This window comes from Pygocentrus nattereri, chromosome 3, assembly GCF_015220715.1.
Source record: "Pygocentrus nattereri isolate fPygNat1 chromosome 3, fPygNat1.pri, whole genome shotgun sequence".
NCBI classification, from domain to species: domain Eukaryota; kingdom Metazoa; phylum Chordata; class Actinopteri; order Characiformes; family Serrasalmidae; genus Pygocentrus; species Pygocentrus nattereri.
The window spans coordinates 6,840,106-6,854,409 of NC_051213.1; the positions used below are offsets into that span (position 1 = coordinate 6,840,106).

A 14,304-nucleotide genomic window follows, 5' to 3' on the forward strand; every position below is an offset into this window, starting at 1 on the left:
TGGTTGAGCTATTCATAAGTTAGACATAGAAGTGTGTGATAAAACTTTGGGCCTTGGCCATTTAAGGGGTTAAACAACCTAACAACCTTTTTATTAATGTGCTAGCTGGTGTTGACCAGAGAGAGGAAGACGTCACATTGTATATTCGCTGTCATTTTGAGTCTGAATCGGGGCCGACTGCGCTGCACGATGCCTTCAATTAGCTGTGCTTTAAGAACGATTCACCTGCAAGACGTGAAGCTGAGCGACGAGACACACAGACCTTTAATTCAGTGCTTTCACTCCAGGTTTGGAGCCGCTGCTCTGGCACTGCACAGTTCAGTGTTTCTCTCTGCTGTTCACACCTCGTTCAGCTCAACAAGGGATCGATTAGCTGATAATATCAGGCGTTTTAACCAGGAAACCACAGTTATGCCGTGTAGGGGCTGCAGGACTGGAGCTGAACTCTGAACTAACTGCACTAGTAAACTTACAGAATCGCGTCTGTCGAGACACGACGTCGCTTTCCGACCCACGACATTCAGTCTGATATTTAACGTTTATGTTTCTCCATTCAGACGTCATTTAAATCAGAAACAGAGAGTAAAGTTATACCGGGGGTCTGCAGCTCCGTTAGGGGGACGACTGTTTATCTCTCGGCTGTTAACGTCAGCTAAAGTTCTCTAAAGGTCTACACTGATCACATCTGTGTTAATTAGCTGGTGTCGTTTCCCTCCTGTGACGGGAGGTTTTTCTCCTCTTTATTCAACACCATGGGATCCTTTACCCACCTTTCACCTCTAGTTATGCTTGTGCCGAGCAGGGAAGCCAGAAATTCAGTCCCAAATACGGCGGCCACAACAGAAAAATCACATAACTGAAACCCAAGAATACACTAGTCTTTGTACTTGGACACCTTTATAAAAGTTGTGCTTGAACTTGTACTTGAAAGTTTACTATAATTAATAAATTAAAAATCGTAACACATTTCCACGGTCTTCCTAGGGACATTAAAATCATGTCAAAATAAAATTCCTTTGCTGTCAGCTGTGTCGTGTGACATGAGCAACTTTGAATTTATGGACAGGTTTTAAGTTTTTCAGTGTAAACTTTTAAAGCTGCCCTGTTTACTGAAATGTTATGCTTTTAAAAGTTTTAAAAATAAAATCAAGCTAAACTATTTTAGAATTTTGTTCGACTAAATTGCCCGTTTTAATAGTTTCATTATCTGTATATATGGTTGGACTTGGTCTTGAAGTTTTTGGGACTTCAGGAGGAATAAATGCCTAAAATTAATATCGTTTTGAAGCACTGACAGTGTAGACACATAAAGGAGGGATCATAGAATAATGTGACATACAGTTGGGTGCAAAAGTATGTGTGCCTTGGTCAAATTAAGTGCTTTAACGCATCCTCTACAGAGAACACCTGCACATTTAATGTTAGCACTGGGGGAAAATGTACCTGTTTTATGGCACATTGTACTTTTTTTTTTTGGTCCAAATTTTTTTACTCAGCAAATAAATAGAAACTGTGCACTAAAAGTAGGAAAACCCAACATTTTAAGTGTTGCCAGGGTGTCAGTACAAATCAGACGCTCGCAGATAAAAACCCAAGGTAGAGCTTTACTTGAGGCTCAGGGGTTCAAACAACAATCGTGGTCAAAACAGTCCAAGGTCAAAACCCGAAAACAGGATATCGAGGAGAATCATAAGGAGAGGTCGTAAACACAGTCCAGGGTTAAAGACGGAAATGCAAAAACGACAACGACAGAGCAAAGTATAAAAGGCAAAAAGGTCACAGGGTCAGCAATACAAAGAACACTCAGCAACTGACTGAACTAAAGCCTGCCTTTATATACTCCCTAACTGACTGCATGTAATGACAAACAGGTGAGACATTAGAACTCAGGGGATGTGAAGCGTAGAATAAAGAATCCACTGGCTGACAGAGATGAGGGTGGAGACATAGGTTCCCCAAGAGACTCCTGGGAGTTGTAGTACTCTTGACAGTCCATGGAAACTACAGAATATTGCATGGAACAGGACAGAAGGAGCATCCTCGGCAGAAGGTGTGATAAGTGTGCTCTCTGTAGAGGATATGTCCATTTATTTTCACTTAGAAAACATGTGAACTGACCAAGAGTGCTGAAACCTTTACATACGACTGTGTATCATGTAAATAATAATAGAGGTCACTGATCCACTATTCAACACTATTCAACCACTGAACTGCAAGTCAGAATGTTTGTTAGAGACTCTTACACTGCGAGTGTGTGCGTGTGTGTGTGTGTGTGTGTGTGTGTGTGTGTGTGTGTGTGTGTGTGTGTGTGTGTGTGTGTGTGTGTGTGTGGCCTGTCAGAACAGAAGACACACGGCTCCATTCTCCTGATAATAAGCAGATTTCCTTAAAGGTTATTTCTCACATCCTGTAAAATGTCATTCTGTATCCCTCATAACAATCTGTACCCTTTATAACAGTCCCTCAAAGTCTGTTCAAGTCACTGCTGGTCTCACACACACACACACACACACACACACACACACACACACACACACACACACACACACACACACACCTCACTGCCGGTGACACACTGAATTCTCATAGGCTTTAAAGATAATGTGCTTTAGTCCCTCTTCACTCTTTTCTGCATTTTCACCACTGCTGCAGCTTGTCAGGACGATAATAATCGCTACAGTGCGTATCTTCTGTTGGGCAAATGACTGTTTCACTCCTTTCCCAGCCACTTTAACCCCTTAATCTCAAAGGGCTAGCTTCCTGGACAGGGATTAAAGCCTAGTCAAGGACTTTATTTTCATTTCGTTGGGAAATCCTCATTCATCTTGTAGTCCAGGACTAGACCTAACCCCTATCACAATATCAGATAAAAAGGTACTGCGCAGGTTTTTTTTACATACATATTTATACCTTCTGAAAAAAAACGAATGTTTTAAAATGGGAGAATAAAGTAAAAAGCCTGGGGATGAGATGGGGTGTGTGGAGTCAGTAGAGCTTAGAAAATATAATTTCAGTGCATTATGGTCCTTTATTTTAAATGAATGTATGGTCCCTTATTTTAAATGAATGTAATTAATGATGATAATATTAACTGCTAGACATCCATGTCCACCAGCTTTCCAACCTTTTTTTTTTTCTAAATGATGTTTACAAGGTTTTGTGAAGCAGCTCCTCTAATTCTGCAGACTTTCACAATCACACATCCTATTCCACCCTAACAGCTGCAGGAACCCCTATTAAGCATGCTGCTTTAGTTTCTGATCTCATGTCCGCTAGTGAGCTTCCAGAAAAGCTTGCAGTGGTTAAAGTTAAAGCACCTGGTCCTCTAACCCGATAGAAATTGTATGGCTGATGCTGCAGCCAAGGCAGCGGCAAGATTTGAAACAATCTGCATTGCCGCAACCATAACTGGAAATCAAACCGCCCCACAGAATTTGCCTTTGGCCCTTTTACAGATGTTCTCTGATTCTCCGGCATTAGAAGTGGGCTCTTGGATTGACGAGGGAAAAAGAAGAAGTTTCAAGAGAAGTTGCAAAGTTAATAAGGAGAAGTTACAAAGTCAATAAAAGCAAATAAAGGAAAATAATATTTAACACCTGCTACTTAAATGAGTCCATAATACCCTAAAATGCAGACAGCGTAGATTACTGTTGTTGTTTTTCTCCTAATGTTTCATCCAAAATAAATCCAAAGCACTGCATAGGTGGCCAGCCTTGTCTGCACTGCCAGATTAAATTGCCACCTGAGGTAGGAAGATCAAACAGGTCCTCAAATAGTAGGCCTATTTCAGGCGAATTGATTTTTTTATTCCATTTCACAGCCATCATAGCCAACAAACAGGAAATGCTGAAAACTTCAGGTCTGACCTCTCATTCCGTATTTAACTGAAGCCAATAAAAACAGAAACAGATGTATTAAAAGTACATTTTACTGTTAGCACATTTCCACAATGTCAGTTCTGAGAACTAACACATAATATGTAAACTGAACAATGTTGTTTCCATATTGCTAACTAATAATGCAACTAGGGCTCCACCAACTCTGAAATCGCAATGCAACCACAGGTAAATAAAAACTCTTCAGATATGTAACTGAAAAACTCTATGACAGAGGTCGGCAGTGCAAACCTTAGGAGGAGCAATTTTGCCCTTTCAAAAATCAAAAATCAAACCACCTTGGATTTCATGTCCATTTTACCATCTTGGCTGTAAATATGACTGAGCATGTACTACTATAAACTAAAATATATATAACAGAAGATGTAGACTTACTTTGATTTAAGCTTGAGCTCAGCTACAGCTACTTTTCTCACATCTCCGGCAGGAAACTTTTCCGCAATAGTAGAACACCATGTCCCTCAATGTCATCTCATTCACCAGCTTCTTGTTCGAATTTTCCGTTCCAGCTTAAGTGGTGCCTGAGGCACCAGAACGTAACTGCTGCACCATTTAACGTGGAACGGGAAAATTCAAACAAGAAGCAGGTGAATGGGAAGCGACTTGAGCCTTGCAAATTTTTTAGGTTTGACAGTTTCTTGTTGCAGATTAAACGCATCAGGAAACCAGCTGAAATGATTATGAACGCAAATAAATCCATTCGTCTCTAAATGATCAATGTTCATCCAAAATCTTTCTCTTTCCCTTTTCATGAGCTACTAGCTAGGTGAGATTGTTGTCTGCGTTGCTATAAGACCAGGAGTCAACCTTCAGGGTTAAAGGGTGAATTAGCAGTTGTACATTAACTCCAGTGCTTAAGACCATTTATTGTTAAACTGTGCTGAAGGATCAGCAGAGCTTTATTTTACTGTAAAGGAGGATTATTTTATTTGTACCGAAAATGTAATTCTGCTGTGGAGCCGCAACTGGGCAGTAAAAGAGTTGCATGTTGCCGAACCCTGGCCTAGGGAGTTAATTGTGGAATCACTTCCATTAACAACAAACTGACTCAAAAGGCAACCAACTACTTCTGGTTAATTTCCTACCTACTTGAGAGATGGAGCCATCATATTTACTACAAACGGTGCTTTTATTGTCTTTATTGGTCATTTTATGCCACTTTAAAGGACTTACGCTTAACACATTGACTCATGTGAAATGAAACACTGCACTGTTCTGAAAACACACTCACACAAATATCAACAATGACACAGGGTCATTAACAGAGTCAAACAAAGCTGACATTTTTTTCCATTGAATGCGGCAAGAAGAGCACAAACAATCATTCTGCAGAGGCTAGCATAAATGCTAATGCGATCGGTATCAGCCCAGATACCATGTACACGCTGCGCCGCCTGCTCGATAAGTGTCACCACCTCATTGACTGTATGCCACTGCTGGTCCACCTTTGGACCACCCGGATTTCTGTCCTCCATGCAAGAACTAACTAGTCTTTAAATCTTCCCAATTTTCTTCAAATGCTCATAGTCTTTTATATTGAAAAATAAACAAAATCAAACATATAAACAACTAAAAAATGGTTAAATGGTTAGTCCTAATATAAAATGATAGTAGCGACTATTAACTAGATGGGCTATTTCAAAAGCAGGGCTTTGTTTGGTGTCTTTTGGTATTTATGTCTTATTAAAAGATTTACATCAGCTCATAAAGCCTTAAATTCTTTCTTACTGATGTAACACAGGACTTCAGATTGAACTGAGGTGTTTAAAATATAAGGAAAAGTCCTCACAGCAAGGACGCTACTGAGGAGAATCTTCAAAATGAAATGAATATTCTTAACAGGAGAGAAACTGAGCAGTGAATGTTTCATACCGCTGCTGTCGGGAGAAAAACTCGCATCTCTATTTCTTTTTCAGTTTTTGACATAATTTGAAAATGCCTGGTACCCTTTAGACTGTGTGTGAATTTCATGATGAATGGAGCGAAAAGAAACGGCCCAAAATGACTTGGTAAAATGTCTGGTTCCATTGACTTACATTAAAAGCAAAGTAGGCTGTTTTCCTTCTTCGGGTAAAGTTACCAAAAAAAAGTTTGGAGATATGAAGTTTCCTTCCGACAACAGCGAAATGTATGCATGTGTTTGTGCTCAGTTATTTTAGTGTTTATTCTGTCTTTACAAAGCCCCTGTTGGCTGCCAGGTTTGTCGTCAGTGGATCAACAGTGGAGCGCTGTCCTCTTGTTCTCTGGGAGGCTCCTAACCAGCTTCCCTCAGCAAACTCTTAACTAAGTGCTCTACCGAAGACAATTCTAAAAATAGCAACTGTCACATATTATATCATTCATATCACTTATTGGTGACATAATAGTGCTTGGTGACTTTATCTTCACCTGTAATTCGGAGCTGGAGAGCTGCCCAAGTACCAGTAAGTCTTGTTGGTACCAACCTTGAGCAGATACCAAAAACCATAAAGCTCATTTGGCAGTGGACCAATGCACAATAGAAGAAGCACAGTTCCAGTTCTGTGGTACCAAATGTTCTGAGACGTTCTACAGTGGAAAATGTGTCTCAGTTCAACATAAAGGAAGCACGTTGCCTAATATCTCAGTCTTGCTGCCCTTTACTTTATGTGAACATCTGATGATGAATAGACCAACATAAATGGGCAGAATTACTTAAAATAAAGTCCTGCTACATTCAAGTTATGAACACCTTTTCTTTCCCCAAACAATTTACTGAGAGACAAGGTTCTGCTATGACTGCCATGATAGCACCTCGAATCCAGCTCTACTGTTTACTACTTGTGGCAAGTTGTATGTGGATGTGGTATTTGCTCCCTGTGGAATCCATGAACATGTAAAGTAAATTCAGATAACGTTTTTTTTCAGGGTGGTAAACATGATAAGTGTTTATCTATTTATCTTGATGGCTGAATGTATACTGCCAGCTTTTAGAACCACTTCTTCATTTCACGAATCCACAAATCCTCTGAGAAAAGGAAATTCTTCAGGCTGGGCCGGTGTCCAGAGACCCAGAAGGTGCCTTCCTAAAGGGCTCATTATACTGAAAATACTCAGGGCATACTCTGGTCCCCCAGTGACTTCACCACTTGCAAAATATGGGTCACTGTGTGAAGCAGAAGTGAATATTGCACCGTTGAAATGTATTCAGTTGCACCGCACAAACAGAACAAGAGCAATTTACAGCAATTTCCACAGCACATCTGAGCTGTAGCGCCACACTGACAAGGACAATATAAGACCAATTTGTGGAATAAATTGCTCCTATCTCGGACTCCAGAGTTTACTAGAAACTCCTGATTACCTGAAGATGGTTTCTGACCACAATCACTACGCTAATAGTAAAGCATCTATCCTTCTTGTTATGTAATTGATCCTAATTAATGTTGACAGATTCTGATTCAGTAGCAAATCTGCTAACCTCTACAGCAGTCACATCATAATAATCCTTGGGGTCATGAGGGAAAAGGCTTCACTTCATTTTCTCTCAAAATCTCGAGTTTAAACCGAGTTTACCAACATAGCCCCAACACTGAGTTTACCAACATAGCCCCAACACTGAGTTTACCAACATAGCCCCAACACCGAGTTTACCAACATAGCCCCAACACAGAGTTTACCAACATAGCCCCAACACAGAGTTTACCAACATAGCCCCAACACAGAGTTTACCACCATGGCCCCAACACAGAGTTTACCACCATGGCCCCAACACAGAGTTTACCAACATAGCCCCAACACAGAGTTTACCACCATGGCCCCAACACAGAGTTTACCAACATGGCCCCAACACAGAGTTTACCACCATGGCCCCAACACAGAGTTTACCAACATGGCCCCAACACAGAGTTTACCACCATGGCCCCAACACAGAGTTTACCACCATGGCCCCAACACAGAGTTTACCAACATAGCCCCAACACAGAGTTTACCAACATAGCCCCAACACAGAGTTTACCAACATAGCCCCAACACTGAGTTTACCAACATAGCCCCAACACTGAGTTTACCAACATAGCCCCAACACCGAGTTTACCAACATAGCCCCAACACAGAGTTTACCAACATAGCCCCAACACAGAGTTTACCAACATAGCCCCAACACAGAGTTTACCACCATGGCCCCAACACAGAGTTTACCAACATAGCCCCAACACAGAGTTTACCACCATGGCCCCAACACAGAGTTTACCACCATGGCCCCAACACAGAGTTTACCAACATAGCCCCAACACAGAGTTTACCACCATGGCCCCAACACAGAGTTTACCAACATGGCCCCAACACAGAGTTTACCACCATGGCCCCAACACAGAGTTTACCAACATGGCCCCAACACAGAGTTTACCACCATGGCCCCAACACAGAGTTTACCACCATGGCCCCAACACAGAGTTTACCAACATAGCCCCAACACAGAGTTTACCAACATAGCCCCAACACAGAGTTTACCACAATGGCCCCAACACTGAGTTTACCAACATGGCCCCAACACCGAGTTTACCAACATGGCCCCAACACCGAGTTTACCAACACAACCTCAACACTGAGTTTACAAACACAACCTCAACAAAGACTTTACCAACACAACCCCAACACTTGCTATACCAACACAACCCCAACACTTGCTATACCAACACAATCTCAAAACTTGCTATACCAACACAACCCCAACACTTGCTATACCAACACAATCTCAACACTTGCTATACCAACACAACCCCAACACTGACTTTACCAACACAACCTCAACACTGACTCTTCCCACACACCCCCAACACTTGCTATACCAACAGAACCTCAACACTGACTTTACCCACACAACCCCAACACGAATGTTACCAACACAACCAAAACACTGTCACCCAAACACAAACACTTTACCCACACATGCAGAACTCTGACTTTACCCACACAACCTCAACACTGACTTTACCCACACAACCCCAGCACATACTGTACAAACACAACCTCAACATCACAATCACAACAGAAAAGCTGGCATTGGTTGTGTTTTACTGTAGGAATATTCCTCTATCAGCTTCATAACTTGCTGATGGTTGAAGTTTCTGCGTTTGTGTTTCATCTCTTGACTGGACCGGCAGAAAGCCAACTCGGGGCAGGGGGTTTATAGACTTCCCCAACACAGCCCCCCTCCCAAGACTGACTTTATCACCGCAACAGCAAGGACAGCTTTAACAACGCAACCCCAGCGCTTGCATCACTTCACGCCACTTACTTTCCCTCCTTTCGAGCACCTCCTGTAAGTGTTTGTGACTCCTGCAGTTTGGTTCATGCTTCTTTTACTCCTCCGCCGTCTGCGGAAACACAACGACGAACAAGCAGCGCGTTTCATCCACACCGACTTCATTTCTAATGCAAATTAAACAACACAAACCACAGCCTGCATCTCACCCTCACGACGTCCAGAAGCGCTTCTGCTCCTCCTGATGGAAGTTCACGAAGATGATGAAGCTGAACTACTTCTGTCTTCCTCTGTCTGCCCTCCAGAGTTGGAGACTCTGTTGGAGACCGTCGTTCTCGTGTGAGCGCGCGAAAGAGAGGAGAAAGAGGACGGTGATGGAGCTCGAGCCTCAGAGACCCGCGTTTTAGGGAGAGATAGTCAGCACTCAACTTTAGAGCAACGACATTCCAGCTCCAGCTCCAGTTTCAGCTGAGCCCGTGAAGAAAGGCGCTGTGGGTTTAACGCTGGGAACCCCGCTATCCATTTGGCTGTGACAGAGGAAAGTGGGCGAGCTGCTGCACTGTGTTGTCTCTCTGCTCTCTCCAGTCGAGAGGTGGCACACAAACCCTGAAACTTTAACCGTCAGCACGTTATTCACGCCTCATTTAGGAGCAGTCCTGCAATAAAGCAGGTGGGCTTAGAGATTTATGTCTGTTGCCTATGCTTTAGGATTCATATTTCTTTGTATCTTTGCCTTCTTTCATTTATCAGTACTAATTTATGCTTGTTCTGTCTGAACTTTTTGTCAAGCACTTTAATCTCCATTTGTATGATTTTATAGTTCTACAGGGCAACAACAGTAGCACTAGTAGTATTAGTGATAATAATAATAATAATAACACACACCCACCCACACACACACACACACACACACACACACACACACACACACACACATTTGCTAAGCCTCTTGTCCTTCTGGGTTGTGGGGGGAGCTGTAGCCTATCCCAGCGGTCATTGGGTAGAAGGCAGGAAACACCGTGGACAGGTCACCAGTCCATCAGAGGGCAGACAGACAGACATACACATCCATACATACACACACTCACACCCAGGGGCAATTTAGCATGTCCAGTTATCCTGACTGCATGTCTTTGGACTGTGGGAGGAAACCAGAGTACCCAGAGGAAACCAGACTCCTAGCTATTACTATTCCTAATACTACTGCTATTAATATTCGTAGTGTAATCACTTGTAGGTAGTCTGACCAGAGGAGGATTGGTCCCCCATTGTGAGCCTTGGTTCCTCCCAAGGTTTCCTCCTCGGCTCTGAGGGAGGTTCTCCTTGCCAGTGTCGCCCCGGCTTGCTCACCTGGGGTTTTTACATTCATGTTAAAACTTTGTCTTTTCTGGAATTCTGTGAAGCGGCTTTGTGACCGCATCAGTTGTAAAAAGTGCAACAAATAAATTCGATTTGATTTGATTTGGAGGAAACCCGCACAGACACAGGGAGAACATGCAAACTCCACACTGAAAGGACCCTGGTTGCCCGGCCAGGGAATCGAACCCAGGAATCGAACCCATTTTCTTGCTGTGAGGTGACAGTGCCACTGTTCTGCCCATAATAACAATAATAGCAATAATAATAGGCAGCACTGTGGTGCAGTGCGTAGGGCTGGGTTCAATTCCCCACCAGGCAAACTTCTGTGCATAGTTTGCCTGTTCTTCCCATGTCTACTTGGGTTTACTCCAGGTGCTTCGGTAGTCCAAAGACTAAACTGGCCATCGGTGTGAGTGTGTATGTGTGTGACTGTGCATATCTGTGTGTCTGCCCTGCGATGGACTGGTGGCCTGTCCAGGGTGTTTCCTGCCTTCCACACAACGAGCACTGGGCTAGGCTCCACCACCACCTGCAACCCATAAGGATAAGCGGTTTAGAAGGTTAAGTGAATGAATGAAAGAATGAATAATAATAATAGCTTTTCAAATTTGAGCATAGCTTTTCTTATATACGCTTTAATATTAATATAACAAGCTGGACCAACTGTGGCAAATAGCTGTAGGTAATATGAAGGTTAAATTGCCACAGCTTGCTATTAAACAGCAGTCTCACTTCTGAGGGCGCAGCTTTACACCCCGAGGTGAAAGAAAGAAAAGACCAGCATCTGACTTCACAGAAAGAAACAGATAGACTAAAGCAGAGGTGTCAGCCAACCAGGTCTCCATGAGTTTAGTGTAGTTGAAGAGAAAAAGCAGTCATCTCCGCAGGGCTGTGGCCTTCCTCGACCTCAGCTCAACACCGCTGGGCTAAAAACATTTCAAACACTAGACTGTGTGTAATAGAAAGCTGAGTGATCGGCTGACGGGTGAACAGAGCAGGTCTCGTTGCCTTTGTATGCCACAACCAAAGAGTTCGTTCACTTATGTGTGTGTATTGCAGTGAATTTGTGGTTTTCCCAGTACTGATATTGTTACATCTACTTAAGTATATTTCCAAGGAATTAAATGTGCTTTAGTTCCATTCCAGTTCATTTTACATTCAGATTTAGTTCCTAATTCCTTTTTTTAGGTTTACTTTCATTCTGTTGTGATGTTTTTAGCTTCTGTGCTGCTTTGTGTTTTGTCACACTTCTCACTTTGGAGCTTTATCGTCTTATTTTAGACCAAAAGGATCCAAAAAGAGAAGAATAGATCACAAGAAACTCCCTTATGCTGATAGATGATTGATGTACTAAGCAGTTCCACGACTTAATGTTGATTATGCCACATATTTCTATTCCATCAAATAGAGTATATAGATAAAATGCAGTTGTTGATGGAACAAAACTGAAGTATTTCAGTGCAAATGGAATAGGAGTGGATTTTTTAAGATGAAATAAATATGTTTTCATTCATTCAAATGTTCTCTGATCAATTGTCATCAGTTTTATGAAAATCAGTTACATTATATAATGTTGGGAGAGACAGAGAGGCAGGATGCATGTGCAAGTCCTTTGATTTATTGGAAACATTGAAGGAAACTACAAAAGTGACTAAATATATTAGAAGCACAAGAAATATTTTGACATAAAGGAAACAAAATATAAAGGGACATTAACTGGTTAACAAACAAGCCACTGAGCCAACCCAAAGCACTCAACCAAGGTATAAATACACATGAAACAAACGAGAAACACCTGAGATTAATGAGAGGGCGATGCTACAGACAACAGACAGGTGAGACAGATAACAGGAAGGCAGGACTGGGGAGAAGACAAAGACCAGAATGACAACAAAGAACATGGCCTACATAAATGAACATTGCACATGGGAAAAGCCACACGAGGGATGATAAACAAAGGCAGACACAGACAGGATGTTACACTTAATCACAACACAATTAATTTAAAACTATAGCACAATTAATTTATTTAGTATCATCCATGCAATATTGCAGAGGCACGTCAGCCACGACAGCCCCACAATATCCAGAACCTTAAGCATCTCCGGATGAATCTCATCCACCCTCAGTGCCTTGTCACTGAAGAGCTTGCCAACTACCTTCAGTGACCTCCATCAGGGAAATGGAGCTTGACACACCAGAGGCCTCCGGCCCTGACTCCCGTGAGGGAGGCATGTCTCCCGGATTAAGGAGTTCTTCAAAGTGCTCCTTACACTGACCAACAATATCCTTATTTGAAGTCAGAGTTTTTCCACCCTTGCCGAATACAGCTTGGGCGCAGCCACTCTGACCACTCCTGAGTCGCTGGACAGTTGTCCAGAACCTCCTTGAAGCCGACCGAAAGTCTTTTTCCATGGCTTTGCCAAACTCCTCCCACGCCCTGCATTTTGCTTCTGCCACCGTTGCGGCTGCCACCTTTTTCGTCTGTCGGTACCTATCTACTGAGTCGGGAGTCTTTCGGGCTATCCAGTCCCTAAAGGCCTCTTTCTTCAGCTTGACAGCCTCCCTCACCACAGGTGTCCACCAGGGGGCTCTTGGGTTACCACCCTGACAGGCACCCACAAGCTTTTGGCCACAACTATGCCTGGCAGCTTCCACAATGGAGGTTTTGAACAGGGTCCTTTCAGACTCCATGTCCCCTACCTCCCCCGGGAAATGAGAAAAGCTCCGGAGGTGGGAGTTAAAATCATTCCGAACAGGGGCCTCCGACAGTCGTTCCCTGCACACCCTCACTATTCCATTTGGGCCTACCAGGTCTGACCATCAGTTTTCCTTGCCATCTGATCCAACTCACCACCAGATGGCGATCAGTTGACAGCTCAGCACCTCTCTTTACCCGAGTGTCCAGAACATATGGTCCCAAGTCAGATGAAACGACAACAAAGTCAATCATTCACCGCTGACCCAAGGAGCTCTGGTACCATTTACACTAACAATTCACCAATCGGGTTTAGATCAGGCAGGCCGTTCTTCCCAATTACGCCTCTCCAGGTCTCCCAGTCATTGCCAACATGAGCACTGAAGTCCCCCAGTAAGACTATGGAGTCTGTAGGTGGGACCCTTTGCAGAACCCCGCCCACTCGATCCAAGAAGGCTGAATACTCTGACATGTTGTTTGGTGCATAAGCACACACAACAGTCAGAGTTTTCCTCGCTGCGATTTTAATTCACATTGAGGTGACCCTCTCATCCACCGGGACAAACTCCAACTGCACGGCCGCCAGCCGGGGGCTCGTGAGTATCCCCACTCCCGCCCGGCACCTCTCACCGTGTGCAACTCCTGAGTAGGCGAGGCATCAACCCCTATCCAGTAGTTTGGAGGGCATTATGTGTGGAGGCTGGAGGATGGCATCTCTTCTATTTGCAGACGATGTTGTTCTTTTGGCTGAATCACATGGATGCCTCCAGCGTTCACTGGAGCAGTTTGCAGCTGAATGTGAAGTGGTTGATATGCGGATCTGCACCTCCAAATCTGAGTCCATGGTTTTAGCCCGGAAAAGGATGGCATGCCCACTCCAGGTAAGGGGAAAGGACTTGCCCCATGTGGAGGAGTTTAAGTATCTCATGGTCTTGTTCACGAGTGGTGGGAAGAGGGATCGTGAGATCGGCCGCAGGCTGGGACGGGCGACAGCAGTAATGCGGTCACTATACTGGACTGTATTGGTGAAGAGGGAGCTGAGCCATAAGGCAAAGCTCTCTGTTTACTGATTGGTCTTTATCCCGACCTGCACCTATGATCATGAGCTGTGGGTAATGACCAAAAGG

General features: G+C 43.4%; 1 protein-coding gene across 1 annotated transcript in view; it reads right to left on the bottom strand.

Annotated features, from left to right (window-relative positions):
* Positions 1–9,656, bottom strand: part of dpp6a (dipeptidyl-peptidase 6a) — a 615,071-nt gene extending 605,415 nt beyond the window's left edge. Inside the window, exons 1-2 of the mRNA XM_017705640.2 lie at positions 9,330–9,656; positions 9,154–9,232 (exon numbers count right to left, since the gene is read on the bottom strand). Of these exons, the coding sequence (XP_017561129.1) occupies positions 9,154–9,210 (57 nt within the window). The 5' untranslated portion in view covers positions 9,211–9,232; positions 9,330–9,656. The remainder of the gene's footprint in view (positions 1–9,153; positions 9,233–9,329) is intronic.
* Positions 9,657–14,304: the final 4,648 nt, after the last annotated feature.